Source organism: Mobula hypostoma, chromosome 16, assembly GCF_963921235.1.
Source record: "Mobula hypostoma chromosome 16, sMobHyp1.1, whole genome shotgun sequence".
NCBI classification, from domain to species: Eukaryota; Metazoa; Chordata; class Chondrichthyes; order Myliobatiformes; family Myliobatidae; genus Mobula; species Mobula hypostoma.
Genome location: NC_086112.1, coordinates 72,818,739 through 72,834,917, shown reverse-complemented (window position 1 = coordinate 72,834,917; position 16,179 = coordinate 72,818,739). Strand labels below are relative to the sequence as shown.

The window sequence follows — 16,179 nt, the reverse complement described above, 5'->3', positions numbered from 1 at the left end:
TCAAAGGCCTTCTGAAAATCCAATATAGGACATCCATTGACTCTCTTTTGTCAATCCTTGTTATTAGCTCAAAGAACTCCAACAGATCTGTCAGACAAGATATTATCGTAAGGAAACCATGCTGCCTTGGCCCTATTTTATCCTGTGCCTCCAAGTACCCCGAAACCTCACCCTTGTCATTTGACTCCAACATCTTCCCAACCACTGAAGTCAGACTAACTGGCCTATAACTTCCTTTCTTCAGCTTCCCTCTTTTCTCAAAGAGTGGAGTGATATTTGCAATTTTCCAGTCCCCCAGATCCGTTTCAGAATCTGCTGCAAAATACTTATCCAGTTCGTCTACTATTTCGTTGTTCCCCGCCCCATTACAACCCCTCCAATGTCATTTTCTAGTGCTCCAATGTTTATTCTCACCTCTCTTTTACTCTTTTTATATCTGAAAAAACAAACATTTGGTATCCTCTTTGATATTGTTGGCTAGCTTACCTTCATATTTCATCTGTTTCCCCTCTTGTGGCTTTTTTAGTTGCCTTCTGTTTGTTTTTAAAAGCTTCCCGATCCTCTAACTTCCCACTGATTTTTAGCTCTATTATATGCTTTCTCTTTTGTTTTTGTGTTGGCATTGACTTCCCTTGTCAGCCATAGTTATAACATTTTACCATATGAATACTACTTCTTTGTGATGTATCTATCCTTTGCCTTCTAAATTGCTCCCAGAAACTCCAGCCATTGCTTCTCTACCATCATCCCTGCTAGTGTCCCATTCCATTCAACTTTGGCCAGCTTCTCTCTCATGCAACACACACAAAGTGCTGGAGGAACTCAGCAGGCCAGGCAGTATCTATGAAAAAAAGTACTGTCAACATTTCAGGCCGAAACCCTTCAGCAGGACTGAAGAAAAAAAAGCTGTGGAGTAGAATTAAAATGTGGGGAGAGGGGAAAGAGAACCACCAGGTGGTGGGTGAAACCTGGAGGGGGAGGAATGAAGAAAAGAGCTCGGAAGGTGATTGACTGGTGAAAAAGACAAGGCCATGGAAGAAAGAAAAAGTGGAAGGAGCGCCAGAGGGAGGTATGGGTGGACAAGCAGATGAGGTGAGAACAGGAAAAGGAGATGGGAAATGAAGAAGGTTGGTGGGGTATTGGGGGACATTACTGGAAGTTTGAGAAATCGATGTTCACGCCATCACATCGGAGGCTATCCAAGTGGAATATAATTTGGTGTTCCTCGAACCTAAGTGTGGCCTCATCACAACAATGGAGGAGGCCATGGATGGATATATCGAAGTGGGAAATGGAATTAAAATGTGTGGCCACCAGGAGGTCCAGTTTGTTTTAGCGGACAGAGCGTAGATGCTCAGCGAAGTAGTCTCCCAATCTACATTGTTTCTCACCGATGTACGGGAGGCCACACTGGGAGCACCAGACACAGTGAATGACCCCAACAGACTCACAGGTGAAGTGTCACCTTACCTGGAAGGACTGTTTAGGACCTTGAATGATAATGAGGGAGGTGGTGTAGGGGCAGGTGTAGCACTTGTTCTGCTTGCAAGGACAAGTGCCAGGAGGGAGATCAGTGGGGAGGAATGAATGAACAAGGGAGTTGTATAGGGAACCCTGTGGAAAGCAGAAAAGGTGGAGGGGGTGGGGGGAAGATGTGCTTAGTGGTGGGATCCCGTTGGAAATGGCGGAGGTTGTGGAGTTGCGGAGAATTATGTGCTGGATGCGGAGGCTGGTGGGGTGGTAGGTGAGGACAAGAGGAACCCTATCCTGGTGGAGAAGCGGGAGGATGGGGTAAAAGCAGGCTTGCATGAAATGGAAGGGATGCATTTGAGGGCAGCATTGATGGTGGAAGCAGAGACAGAGAAATTGGAAGAGGTGTAGTCCAGGTAACTGTGAGAGTGCATGGGTTTATAATAGACATCAGTAGATAATCTTTCTCCAGAGATAGAGACAGTGAGATTGAGAAAGGTAAGGGAGGCGTTGGAAATGGACCAGGTGAACTTGAGGGCAGGGTGGAAGTTGGAGGCAAAGTTGATGAAGTTGATGAGTTCAGCATGGGCGCAGGAAGCAGCACCTATGCAGTCGTTGATGTAGTGTTGATAAAGTGTGGGATGGTCACCAGTGTGGGCTAGCAACATAGACTGTTCCACTTAGCTGACAAATAGGAGGGCATAGCTGGGACCCATGTGAGTGCCCATGGCTACCCCTTTTGTTCAAAGGAAGTGGGAGGAGCCAGAGGAGAAAGTACTTAGAGTGAGGACAAGTTCAGCTAGGTGGAGGAGTGTGGTGGTGGAGGGGAATTGGTTGGGTCTGGTGTCTGGAAAGAAACTGAGAGCTTTGAGGCCTTCCTCTTTGGGGATGGAGGTGTATAGGGACTGGACATCCATAGTGAAAATAAGATGATGGAGGCCAGGGAACTTGAAACCCTTGTGAAGGTCAAGAGCGTGCGAGGTGTCACAGATGTAGGTAGGAAGGGACTGAATTGGTGGGATAAAACAGAGTCGAGGTATGCAGATATGAGTTCAGTGTGGCAGGAACAAACTGAATCAAATGGTCTACCTGAACAAGCAGGTTTGTAGGTAGGAGATAGAAATGGGTGATTTGGGGTGTGGGATCTGTGAGGTTGGTGGTGGTGGATGGGAGGTTCCCATGAGGTTGGTGGTGGTGGATGGGAAATTCCCATGAGGTTGGTGGTGGTGGATGAGAGATTCCCATGAGGTTGGTGGTGGTGGATGGAAGATTCCCATGAGGTTGGTGGTGGTGGATGGGAGGTTCCCATGAAGTTGGTGGTGGTGGATGGGAGATTCCCATGAGGTTGGTGGTGGTGGATGGGAGGTTCCCAGAGTCAATAAGCTTGGTGATGATGTGGGAGATGGTGGCCTGGTGTTCCTTAGTGGGGTTCCGTTCGATGGGTAAGTAAGAGGAGGTGTCTGACAGTTGTCACTGGGCCTCGGCAAGGTACTACAGCACCTCCCTTGTCTACGTGTTTGGTGAGGTTACGATTACTGCGGAGGGAATAGAGAGCAGCGTGTTCAGAGTGCCCTCGTGCCTCTGTAGTTTCCTTTACTCAACTATAATACTGATACCTCTGACTGTAGCATGAAAATTAATTGTCGGAGTTGTAGATACTGAGGAAGGTTGTCAAAGGGTACAACAAGATGTAGACCCATTCAAGATTTGGCTGGAGAAATGCCAGATTTTAACCCAAAGTATCTCCCTTTACAATTGGATTTTGTAAGGTGAGATATTTTGGGGAGTGCAATGCAAAATGGGAGTTTGCATTATTGAGAAGGCCCTTACAATCATGGTAGACAAAGGGGTTTGGCGTGCAAGTCTATAGCTTCCTGACTGCGGCAGCAGAAGGGTCGGTTGGTAAAGAAGGCCTACAGCACTGCTGCCTTTATCAGGACACTAAGCATTAAAATGTAAGGAGCCCCTTGTTGCAACAGGACTAAACTTTAGTCAGGCCACATTTAGAGTATCGTATGCAGTCTCCTTGCTTCACTATAGAAAGAACGTGGAGGCTTTGGACCATCAGGCCTATGAACCAGTAGAGACAACTTCATTCGCTCCATCACGGAACTGTGCCCATAACCTGTGGACTTGCTTTCAATGACTCTTCACCTCATGTTCCCGATATTTATTGCTTATTGTTTTACTCTTTCTTTTTGTATTTGCAGTTTGTTGTCGTTTGCACATTGGTTGTTTTTCCATCCTATTGGGTGCAGTCTTGCATTGATTCTATAATGTTTCTTTGTATTTACTGCGACTGTCTGCAAGAAAATGAATCTCGGGTTGTGTATAGTGACATATGTATTTTGATAATTAATTTACTTTGAACTTTGAAAAAATTCGCTGAGAATATTTACTGGGTTGGACTGTCGTAATAAGAGGTGTTGGACAAAGCTGTGTTGTTTTCTTGTGGCGAGTCTGGGGCGAAGGGGCAACGTGATGGAAATATATAAAATTATGAGAGGCATAGATCGGGTACGTAGTCAACTTTCTTCCCAGGGCAGTAATGTCAAATACCTGGGGACATGGGTTCAAGGTGACAGGTGGGGAGCTTTAAAGGAGATGTGTGAGGTGAGTATTTTTCACAAAGAATGTGAAATGCTGGGGAGGTAGTAGAAGCAGAGACGACAGCGACATTTAAGAGGCACTTAGACCGATATGTGAACAGGCAGGGAATAAATAGATTAGGAGCATGTGCTGGTAGATGAGATTAGTTTGGAGTGTCGTATCATTGGCAGGGTCATGATGGGCCAATAGGCCTATTCCTGTGTGGTACACTTCCAAGTTCTATGCTGTACATTTTGTATTGCACTTGATCACATCTGAAGAGTTTTTCAAAACTTCTAATGTTAAAAGTGTATTTATTCTTAATATGTGGTGCAACTTGCACAAAGGACTGTTCAACAAATCAGGAATGAGTCTATTTTTTTTGCGTTATTGCTTCAAACAGGGTATGATTCACTGCTCTCCAGCAGTGTTACTAGTCACCTACATCCTCCCTAACCAGGACAAATTTAAAAATGCCACTCTCTGAACATGGGAGGGGAATAACCTAGTATAACTAAATCAGAAAATATTCGGGAATATGGGCACTGCAAAACTTAAGCTCTAACTAATGATTAAGTGATGTTACTGCACTTTCTTCAAATAATGCCAAGTATTCCCAATCTTACAACCTTTTTTCTGGAACTCTCCTAGCTTGGGAATGGAGCACGATGGTCAGGGCAATCGGTGTGGTGATGAAACCAGTATGGGGAGTGTAATGGCACCCTTGGTCCAAGCTGCATTTCATCGATTTCATTGGTCTCGGTGTAGTGGGCAAGAGCTGAAGCGATATCTTCAGTAAGTATCTCAACTGGCTGGAAAAATGGTCTACATTTTCTTAAATCTTCTATATTGATGCTATGTAGGATAGAAAGGGGCTATGGTGATTAGTACAGTGATGGATGCTTTGTTAATTCTGGAAAAAACTATTATTCAAGTAACTTCATTCGGCCTGGAGAAAATGCAAATTAAATTATGCCAAGCCGTATCCTCTGTAAGTGGTACGGTAGTGTAGCTTTTAGAATAGCGTAATTATGGAGCCAGTGACCCAGGTTCGATTCTGCTGTTGTCTAAGAGGAGTTTGTACATTCTCCCCATGACCACTTGTCCAGGTGCTTTAGTTTCCTCCCACACTCAAAGACGTACAGGTCAGTAGGTTAATGGTGATGTGTAATCGGGTGGTGACGGATCAATAGGCTGGAAGGGCCTGTGGCTATGCTATGTCAGTAAATAGATAATTGTTGCTACTTGGTGTTACTAGTTATGGACAACTGGACATGACCTTTGCCCAATTATGTATTTGCTGGAGTGGAAAAGGCTAAGTATAGATAGAAAGATAATTTATAAACTGATAGATTGAATTAGGGATGTTTGTTTCATTTCTTGAAATGTTCAATTTGTCACAGAATGTTCAGGCATATTTGGAAAATTCTTGTGCTGTCTGTTTTCAGATAAAGATATTTCCAAAGGAAGCAGGTTATGTAAAAGCAATATCATCTTTAATGGGGAAGGTGGATGAAGACCGAGCATAGAAAGGTGGTGCTGAATCATAGCAATAAGCAGATAATGCCTTTTGACTTAAGATTGTTCGCGTGTGCCAATCTCTTCAACAAAGCATCATTCAAAAGGGCAGTTGAAGAAAAGCAAAGATTTTAGCTTGAGCCTTTATATAAACTTTTCGGGAGAGGTTGTGAGAAGTCATTCTTGATAGAGGACGATGAACAAGTATGGAATTTGAACAAATTAATGTAAAATAAATTTTGTGGAATTTTTAGAGGAGGTGACAAACTTGCTGGCTCACATCTTTTGAGTTGGTGACGAGAGCAGTGACTCTTACAATATCTAAGTAGGATATGGACAAGCATTTGAATTTGTCAAGGTGTTGGACACTGTGATTCAAGTGAAAATAAATAGGATAGGTTTCGATGGGTATCTGATGTGCAGCATGGATGTGGTAATCCAAAGAGATCTTTTCAATGCTGTATGACTCGATGACAATCAGTGGTTGGCACTTGTACTTGATTGTTGCAAAAATGAAAGTTCATGAAATTGATGACAATGCTTGTCATGCATAGAGAAATGTTGTGAGCATAAAAGAGAATTTAGAATAATGGGACACACATCAAGGTTGCTGGTGAACGTAGCAGGCCAGGCAGCATCTCTAGGAAGAAGTACAGTGGACGTTTCAGGCCAAGACCCTTTGTCTAACTGTTAGTCCTGACGAAGGGTCTCGGCCTGAAACGTCGACTGTACCTCTTCCTAGAGATGCTGCCTGGCCTGCTGCGTTCACCAGCAACTTTGATGTGTGTTGCTTGAATTTCCAGCATCTGCTGAATTCCTGTTGTTAGAATAATGGGTATGTATTTAAAATGGCAAGATGAAATCAGGTCCTTTATTACCATATTGTACATGTATGTTACCAGAGGCATGAAATGTGTATGTAGCATATTTGGATCTCTTTAGATTCTTAAAAATTTCCACCATAAGGTTTTTGTTGTCTTGGTCTGGGCCTGTTATGGACACTGTGTTAGACATTGATCATTGTAATAAATTAAAAACCAAAGCATCATTGTATTATATAATTGCTATTGCAAAGGAAACATAATTAAAGTACAAGAGAAAAGAACTTTTATTGTAATTATAGGGAATTGGTTTGACCATTCATGGAATACTGTGTGTGCTGTATAGCCCTTGCTTAAGTAAGGATATATTTGAATTGAGTCCAAGATTGATTTCTATGGTAAGCAGATTGTACAGTGAGAAGATGTTGAGTAGGATAGTTGATTATCTCATAGCATTTAGGAGAATGAGAGATATTCTCATCGAAAAATAAACTTGAAGAGTTTGGTAGGGTGTTCTGTGTGTCCATATACCTAAAACTAGAAGTAGTATTAGAGTAAGTGCTCAGCTATTTAGGACTCAGAAAGTTACGACTTCTTACTAAGTTGAATGTCTTTGATCACCTCTACCTCAGAGTCCTGTAAATATTTCATTTTGAGTATTTTCAATTTGTAATGGAAAATGAGAAAATGACAACTGGAGTAGGCTTGAAAGTCTGAATAGTCAACTCATCTCATCTTGCATTGTTCTGTGATGGATTTTGTTCTTTGTTATCCTACCATTTATTTTTTTCATAATGTTTGTGCTGGACTGATCAGTGACTGGTAATTTCAATATTAAAATGATATGATATAAAACTGATTTTAGTTGTGTAAGAAAGTCCTGTGTCTGCTGTCTTTGCTTCAATGGAAGAAACCAAGAGTTCCTGCTGCTGGCAAATTAAAGGATTTAATTTTTGTTTTGCTTTGTTTTGTTTGTTCAGAGTAGAGATAATGCCAGGCAGGATGTTGGAATGCTCCTCTTGCAGGATGTGGGAAGTCAGGGAGCCCTCCGGTATCCCTGACAACGACACCTGCAAGAAGTGCATCCAGCTGCAGCTCCTAACAAACCGCGTTAGGGAATTGGAGCAGGAGCTGGATGACCTGCAGATCATTCAGGAGAATGAGGAGATTATAGGTAGTAGCTACAGGGAGATAGTTATGCCAAAGGAGCAGAGGACAGGAAATTGGGTCACTGTCAGGTGAGGGAAGGGGAAAGGGCAGGCAGAGCAGGGTTCCCCTGTGGCCACTCCCCTCAACAACAAGTATACCACATTGGATACTGTTGGGGGGATGACTTACCTGGGACAAGCTGTGGCAGCCGGATCTCTGGCACCGAGTCTGGGTCTGCAGTGCAGAAGGGAGGGTGGAAGAAGAGGTAGTGATAGGGGACTCGATAGTTAGAGGTACAGACAGGAGGTTCTGTGGTTGTGACAGAGAATCCCAGATGGTTTGTTATCTCCCGGGTACCAGGGTCAGGGATGTCTCTGATCACGTGCACAGCATTCTGAAGTGGGAAAGTGATCAGCCAGATGTCGTGGTACACATCGGTACCAATGACGTAGGTAGAAAGACAATAGACAACAGGTGCAGGAGGTACCATTCGGCCCTTCGAGCCAGCACCATCATTCACTGTGATCATGGCTGATCATCCACAATCAGTATCCAGTTCCTGCCTTATCCCCATAACCTTTGATTCCGCTATCTTTAAGAGCTCTATCCATCTCTTTCTTGAAAGCATCCAGAGACTTGGCCTCCAGAACCTGCTGGGGCAGAGCATTCCATATATCCACCACTCTCTGGGTGAAAAAGTTTTTCCTCAACTCCGTTCTAAATGGCCTACCCCTAATTCTTAAACTGTGGCCTCTGGTTCTGGACTCACCCATCAGCGGGAACATGTTTCCTGCCTCCAGCATGTCCAATCCCTTAATAATCTTATATGTTTAAATAAGATCCCCTCTCAGCCTTCTAAATTCCAGAGTATACAAGCCCAGTCGCTCCAATCTTTCGACATATGACAGTCCCGCCATCCCAGGAATTAACCTTGTGAACCTACGCTGCACTCCCTCAATAGCAAAAATGTCCTTCCTCAAATTTGGAGACCGAAACTGCACACAGCTGTACAGCTGCAGAAGGACCTCTTTGCTCTTATACTCAATTCCCCTTGTTATGAAGGCCAACATGCCATTAGCTTTCTTCACTGCCTGCTGTACCTGCATGCTTACTTTCAGTGACTGATGTACAAGAACACCTAGATCTTGTTATACTTCCCCTTTTCCTAACTTGACTCCATTCAGATAGTAATCTGCCTTCCTGTTCTTACCACCAAAGTGGATAACCTCACATTTATCCACATTAAACTGCATCTACCATGCATCTGCCCACTCACCCAGCCTGTCCAAGTCACCCTGCATTCTCATATCATCCTCCTCACATTTCACACTGCCTCCCAGCTTTGTGTCATCGGAGACTGAGGAGGTCCTGAAGGGTGAGTATTCAGAGCTTGGTAGGAAGTTAAAAAGCAGGACCTCAAGGATAGTAATCTCAGGATTAACATAAATACATAAATAACATTAACATAAATCTCAACAATAACATAAAACACAGATACCTGTGCCAGTTTTAAAGTTAATTTCTGTCCCGAGCCATGTGGCCCATAAGCTGGTGCTTATGCCGGTTTCTGTGATGTGAAGCGACTGAGAGTACGAGACTCCCCGGATAGGACGCCAGTCTATCGCAAGGTTAACCCCCAGCATTTGCCAGTACCCATTTTCAGGTGGGTGGACTGGAGCAGTGTGTGGTTAAGTGCCTTGCTCAAAGACACAACACACTGCCTTGGCCAAGACTCGAACCCACGACCTTCAGATCGTGAGCCCAACACCCTAACCACTTGGCCATGCGCCACACAGCCACGTGCCAGTGAGGATAAGAATAGGATGCTCTGGAGGATGAACACGTGACTGAGGAACTGGTGTAGGGGGCAGGGTTTCAGATTTCAGGATCATTGGGACCTCTTCTGGGGCAGGTAGGACCTGTACAAGAGAGACGGGTTACACCCGAACTACAAGGGGACCAATATCCTTGCAGGGAGGTTCGTTAGTGCTATGGGGAGGGTTTAAACTAGATTTGGATGGGGATGGGAACCAGAGTGCCAGAGCAGATAGTGGAGCAGGGGTGAAAATAAATGATGTTAAAAGTTCATGCAAAGTCAGAAATAAAAGGGTTGTGTGTGGTGGTGATAATCTTCTGAAGTGTGTCCATTTCAGTGTGAGCGGTATCGTGGGGAAGACTGATGAGCTGAGGGCGTGGATTGACACATGGAATTTTGACATTATAGCCATTAGTGAAACTTGGCTACAGGAGGGGCAGGATTGGTAGCTTAATGTTCCAGGGTTCTGATGTTTCAGACGTGATAGAGGCAGAAGAATGAAGGGTGGTGGGGGGGGGGGGTGGCATTGCTGGTCAGGGAAAATGTTACAGCAGTGCTCAGGCAGGATAGATTAGAGGGCTTGTCTACCGAGGCGATATGGGTGGAGCTGAGAGACAGGAAAGGTATGACCACATTAATGGGGTTGTATTATAGACCACCCAATAGTCAATGAGAATTGGAGGAGCAAATCTGCAGACAGATAGCAGACAACTGCAGGAAACATAAAGTTGTGATAGTAGGAGATTTTAATTTTCCACTTATTGATTGGGACTCCCATACTGTTAAAGGTCTAGATGGGTTGGAGTTTGTAAAATATGTTCAGGAAAGTTTTCTTTCTTTTTCAATCTTTTTATTAGTTTCAAAAAAATAAACGTAACATGGTAGTAGTACAAAGTTATTGGAAATACATTGTTACAATTAGCATAAGTGATTATAAAACCAGATAACATTTAAATGATAAAACTCCCAATCATATAGGATACAAATGAATAACATAAAACAAAGAAAAATATCTAAAATAAAATCATGAAAAAGGGAAAAAAAATAATAACCCCCCCAAAAATCTCATCTAAACGGAATTAATCAACTAAACTAGAAAAAAAAAGACATGGGCTGTTTTGTAACATCATATAAAAAAGAGGAAAAAGGAAACATTAGTGTCGACGACTCTGTTCCTCTCAACCTATATTACAGAGAATTTAATGGAAGGGTCATAAACAACACTTCTAATTTTTTCCAAATTTAAACACAACAGAGTTTGTGAGAACCAGTGAAATATAGTAGGGGGGTTAATCTCTTTCCAATTCAGCAAAATGGATCTTCTAGCCATTAAAGTAAGGAATGCAATCATCCGACGAGCTGAAGAGGTTAAATGATTTGATTCTATCATTGGTAGCCCAAAAATAGCAGTAATTGGGTGAGGTTGTAAGTCTGTATTCAAAACCGTTGAAATAATATCAAAATATCTTTCCAATATTTTTTCAACAAAGGACATGACCAAAACATGTGGGTTAAAGAAGCTATCTCGCAATGACATCTATCACATATTGGATTTATATAAGAGCAATAACGAGATAGTTTATCTTTGGACATATGAGGCCTGTGCACTACTGTAAACTGTATCAACACATGTTTAGCACACACAGAGGATGAGTTAACTAATTGAAGAATTATTTTCCTATTTTTCAAATGGTACAGTAATCAAAAGTTCTCTTTCAAAATCAGTTTTAATTTTATTAGATACATCAGGACATAAATTCATATTTGTATTATAAATAATTGCTACAACACCTTTCTGAAAAAGATTTAAATATCAAATTTTTTCGAAAATATCAATTGGATATAAATGTGGAAAATTAGGAGAAACAGTAATTAAAGTTTCTAACCTGTAAATATCTAAAAAAGTGAGATTTAGGTAAATTATATTTATTGGATAGTTGTTCAAAGGACATAAAACAATTATCCAAAAGTAAATCACGAAGTCGTACTATACCTTTGATTTTCCAATCTAAATAAGCTTGATCCATAGTGGAAGGTTGAAAAAAGAAATTAGATATAATAGAACTTGCTAAAATAAATTGGTTCAACCCAAGCAACACACATCAAAGTTGCTGGTGAACGCAGCAGGCCAAGCAGCATCTATAGGAAGAGGTGCAGTCGACGTTTCAGGCCGAGACGTCAGGACTAACTGAAGGAAGAGTGAGTAAGGGATTTGAAAGGGGGAGGGGGAGATGCAATCTCCCCCTCCCCCTCCAGCTTTCAAATCCCTTACTCACTCTTCCTTCAGTTAGTCCTGACGAAGGGTCTCGGCCTGAAACGTCGACTGCACCTCTTCCTATAGATGCTGCTTGGCCTGCTGCGTTCACCAGCAACTTTGATGTGTGTTGCTTGAATTTCCAGCATCTGCAGAATTCCTGTTGTTTGGTTCAACCCAAAACATTTTTGAAATTGAAACCATATACGTAAAGTATGTTTAACTATTGGATTATTCATTTGTTTATACAATTTAGAAAGAATAAAAGGAAGCGAAGGCCCTAAAATAGAACCCAGTGAAAACCCTTGTAAAGAATTACATTCAAGATTTACCCAATGTGGGCTTGAAATTTCATCCAAGTCCTGTAACCAAAATTTTAAGTATCAAATGTTAATTGCCCAATAGTAAAATCTAAAACTTGGGAGCGCTATCCCCCCTCTTTTTTTAGATTTCTGTAAATGCCTTTTACCTAGCCTAGGGTTTTTGTTCTGCCATATATATGAGGAAATTTTTGAATCAACATTATCAAAAAAAGATTTTGGAATAGAAATTGGTACCGATTGAATTACATATAAAAATTTAGGCAAAATAATCATCTTGTTAGCATCGATCCGACCGATCAGTGACAAAGACATTGGTGACCATTTAGTAAACAAAAGTTTAATCTGATCAATTAAAGGTAAAAAATTAGCTTTAACTAAATCTTTATGTTTTTTTGTGATTTTAACCCCTAAATATATAAAAGAGTCAGTAACCAATTTAAATGGTACACATCCATAAATAGGAACCTGCTTATTTAGGGGAAATAATTCACTCTTATTAAGGTTCAATTTATAACCAGAAAAATTACTAAATTGAGCCAACCAAGATAAAATAACAGGAATTGATTTCTCCGGATTAGAGATATATAATAACAAATCATCTGCATATAATGATAATTTATGTATTTCATTTCCGTGGGTAATACCAAAAATGTTGGGCGAGTCTCGGGTAGCAATTGCTAAAGGTTCAAGGGCAATATTAAATAATAAAGGACTAAGAGGGCATCCTTGCCTAGTACCGCGAGATAGACAAAAAAAGGGAGATCTTTGATCAGGAAAGTTTTCTAAATCAATATATAGAGGTACCAGCTAGAGAGGATGCAATATTAGATCTCCTATTGGGAAACGAGTTAGGACAGGTGACGGAAGTGTATGTAGGGGAACACTTAGGTTTGAGTGATCATAACACCATTAGTTTCAACTTGATCATGGATAAAGATAGATCTGGTCCTCAGGTTGAGGTTCTAAACTGGAAAAAGGCCAAATTTGAAGAAATGAGAAAGGATCTAAAAAGTGTGGATTGGGACAGGTTGTTCTCTGGCAAGGATGTGATTGGTAAGTGGGAGGCCTTCAAAGGAGAAATTTTGATAGTGCCGAGTTTATATGTTCCTGTCGGGATTAAAGGCAAAGTGAATAAGAATAAGGAACCTTGGTTCTCAAGGGATATTAGAGCTCTGATAAAGAAGAAGAGAGAGATGTATGACATGTATAGGAAACAGTGAGCAAATAAGCTGCTTGAGGAGTATAAAAAGTTCAAAAAGATACTTAAGAAAGAAATCAGGAAGGCTAAAAGAAGACATGAGGTTGCTTTGGCAGTCAAGGTGAAGGATAATCCAAAGAGCTTCTACAGGTATATTAAGAGCAAAAGGATAATAAGGGATAAAATTGGTCCTCTTGAAGATCAGAGTGGTCGGCTATGTATGGAACCAAAAGAAATGGGGGAGATCTTAAATGTTTTTTTTTGCGTCTGTATTTACTAAGGAAACTGGCATAGAGTCTATGGAAATAAGGCAAACAAGTAGTGAGGTCATGGAAACTGTACAGATTGAAGAGCAGGAGGTGCTTGCTATCTTGAGGCAAATCTGAGTAGATAAATCCCCAAGACCTGACAGGGTATTCCCTCGGACCTTGAAGGAGACTAGTGTTTAAATTGCAGGGGTCCTGGCAAACATGTTGGTATCTACGGGTGGGGTGCCGGAGGATTGGAGGATAGCTCGTGTTGTTGCGTTGTTTTAAAAAGGCTCTGAAAGTAATCTGGGAAATTATAGGCTGGTAAATTTGACGTCAGTAGTGGGTAAGTTATTGGAGGGAGTACTAAGAGACAGAATCTACAAACATTTGGATAGACAGGGACTTATTAGGGACAGTCAACATGGCTTTGTGCATGGTAGGTCATGTTTAACCAATCTGTTGGAGTTTTTCGAGGAGGTTACCAGGAAAGTGGATGAAGGGAAGTCAGTGGATATTGTCTACACGGACTTCAGTAAGGCCTTTGACAAGGTCCGCATGTTAGGAAGATTCAGTTGCTAGGTTTACATGGAGAGGTAGTAAATTGGATTAGACAGTGGCTCAATGGAAGAAGCCATATAACCATATAACAATTACAGCACAGAATCAGGCCATCTCGGCCCTTCTAGTCCATGCTGAACTCTTACTCTCACCTAGTCCCACTGACCTGCACTCAGCCCGTAACCCTCCATTCCTTTCCTGTCCATATATCTACCAATTTAACTTTAAACGACAACATCGAACCTGCCTCAACTACTTCTGCTGGAAGCTCGTTCCACACAGCTACCACTCTCTGAGTAAAGAAGTTTCCCCTCATGTTACCCCTAAACTTGTGCCCTTTAACTCTCAACTCATGTCGTCTTGTTTGAATCTCCCCCTCTCTCAATGGAAAAAGCCTATCCATGTCAACTCTATCAATCCCCCTCATAATTTTAAATACCTCTATCAAGTCCCCCCTCAACCTTCTACGCTCCAAAGAATAAAGACCCAACTTATTCAATCTTTCTCTGTAACTTAGGTGATGAAACCCAGGCAACATACCAGTAAATCTTCTCTGTATTCTCTCTATTTTGTTGACATCTTTCAGAGAGTGGTAGTGGAGGATTGCCTCTCTGAGTGGAGGCCTGTGACTAGTGGTGTGCCACAGGGATCAGTGCTGGGTCCATTGTTATTTGTCATCTATATCAATGATCTGGATGATAATGTGGTAAATTGGATCAGCAAATTTGCTGATGATACAAAGATTGGAGGTGTAGTAGACAGTGAGGTAGGTTTTCAGAGCCTGCAGAGGGACTTGGACCAGCTGGAAAAATGGGCTGAAAAGTGGCAGATGGAGTTTAATACAAATAAGTGTGAGGTATTGCACGTTGGAAGGACAAACCAAGGTAGAACATACAGGGTTAATGGTAAGGCATTGAGGAGTGCAGTAGAACAGAAGGATCTGGGAATACAGATACAAAAGTCCCTAAAAGTGGGGTCACAGGTAGATAGGGTTGTAAAGAGAGCTTTTGGTACATTGGCCTTTATTAATCAAAGTACTGAGTTTAAGAGCTGGAATGTTATGACGAGGTTGTATAAGGCATTGAAGAGGCCGCATCTGGAGTATTGTGTTCAGTTTTGGTCACCAAATTACAGGAAGGATATAAATAAGGTTGAAAGAGTGCAGAGAAGGTTTACAAGGATGTTGCTGGGACTTGAGAAACTCAGTTACAGAGAAAGGTTGAATAGGTTAGGACTTTATTCCCTGCGTAGAAGAATGAGGGGAGATTTGATAGAGGTATATAAAATTATGATGGGTATAGATAGAGTGAATGCAAGCAGGCTTTTTCCACTGAGGCAAGGGGAGAAAAAAAAAGAGGACATGGGTTAAGGGTGAGGGGGGAAAAGTTTAAAGGGAACATTAGGGGGGGCTTCTTCACACAGAGAGTGGTGGGAGTGTGGAATGAGCTGCCAGATGAGGTGGTAAATGCGGGTTCTTTTTAACATTTAAGAATAAATTGGACAGATACATGGATGGGAGGTGTATGGAGGGATATGGTCCGTGTGCAGGTCAGTGGGACTAGGCAGAAAAATGGTTCGGCACAGACAAGAAGGGCCAAAAGGCCTGTTTCTGTGCTGTAATGTTCTATGGTTCTATGATTTATCCCCATTGATATAATTCAGTTATCCAGCAGGACACAGCACTGATGGTGTGTGTGTCCTAATGGGAGTGGCTATCTCAGGTGGACAGAAGTAGAAGAAGCCAGACCATGGAAACATCCAACTTTTGAAAGGTCCTCAGAACATTTATTGGAATAAACCAGACTGTTTAACAGTTGGGGCAAAGTTTCTAGTGAAGGGATTATTCATTCAGTTTTCTTTACTTCCCACAGCTCCTATGACTGCCTTCTGGATGACCCATTTGAACATGATTGGCCCAAAATTCCAGAATTGCCAGGGATAAACTACTCAATGGATGAACAGTGTCGATTCGACTTTGGAGTCGGCTACAAAATGTGCACGGCGGTACGTCTTACTCAATGACTTCAAAAGCAGGAAGTTAAATATTAAAAATTAACAGGGTGCTGAACAAAGAATCAACTTCGAAGAGATGGAAGCTGTTGTGAACAGTTGCTTCATGTGGTGCCAAATTAAATCATAAAAGGAGAGGTTTTACTGATGTGCTATTCCGTCAAAATCTTACTTTTCAAACGTGATCATGGTTATGACTGGGTAATATAGCAATCAGTTCTC

The 16,179-nt window shown here is 41.8% G+C and overlaps 1 protein-coding gene across 4 annotated transcripts in view; it reads left to right on the top strand.

The window, feature by feature from the left end:
* Window positions 1-16,179, top strand: part of adamts3 (ADAM metallopeptidase with thrombospondin type 1 motif, 3) — a 382,283-nt gene that overhangs the window by 274,426 nt on the left and 91,678 nt on the right. For all 4 annotated transcript variants that reach the window (XM_063069111.1, XM_063069113.1, XM_063069112.1 and 1 more), the window contains exons 9-10: window positions 4,711-4,854; window positions 15,819-15,951. In XM_063069111.1, coding sequence (XP_062925181.1) covers window positions 4,711-4,854; window positions 15,819-15,951 — 277 coding nt within the window. The remainder of the gene's footprint in view (window positions 1-4,710; window positions 4,855-15,818; window positions 15,952-16,179) is intronic.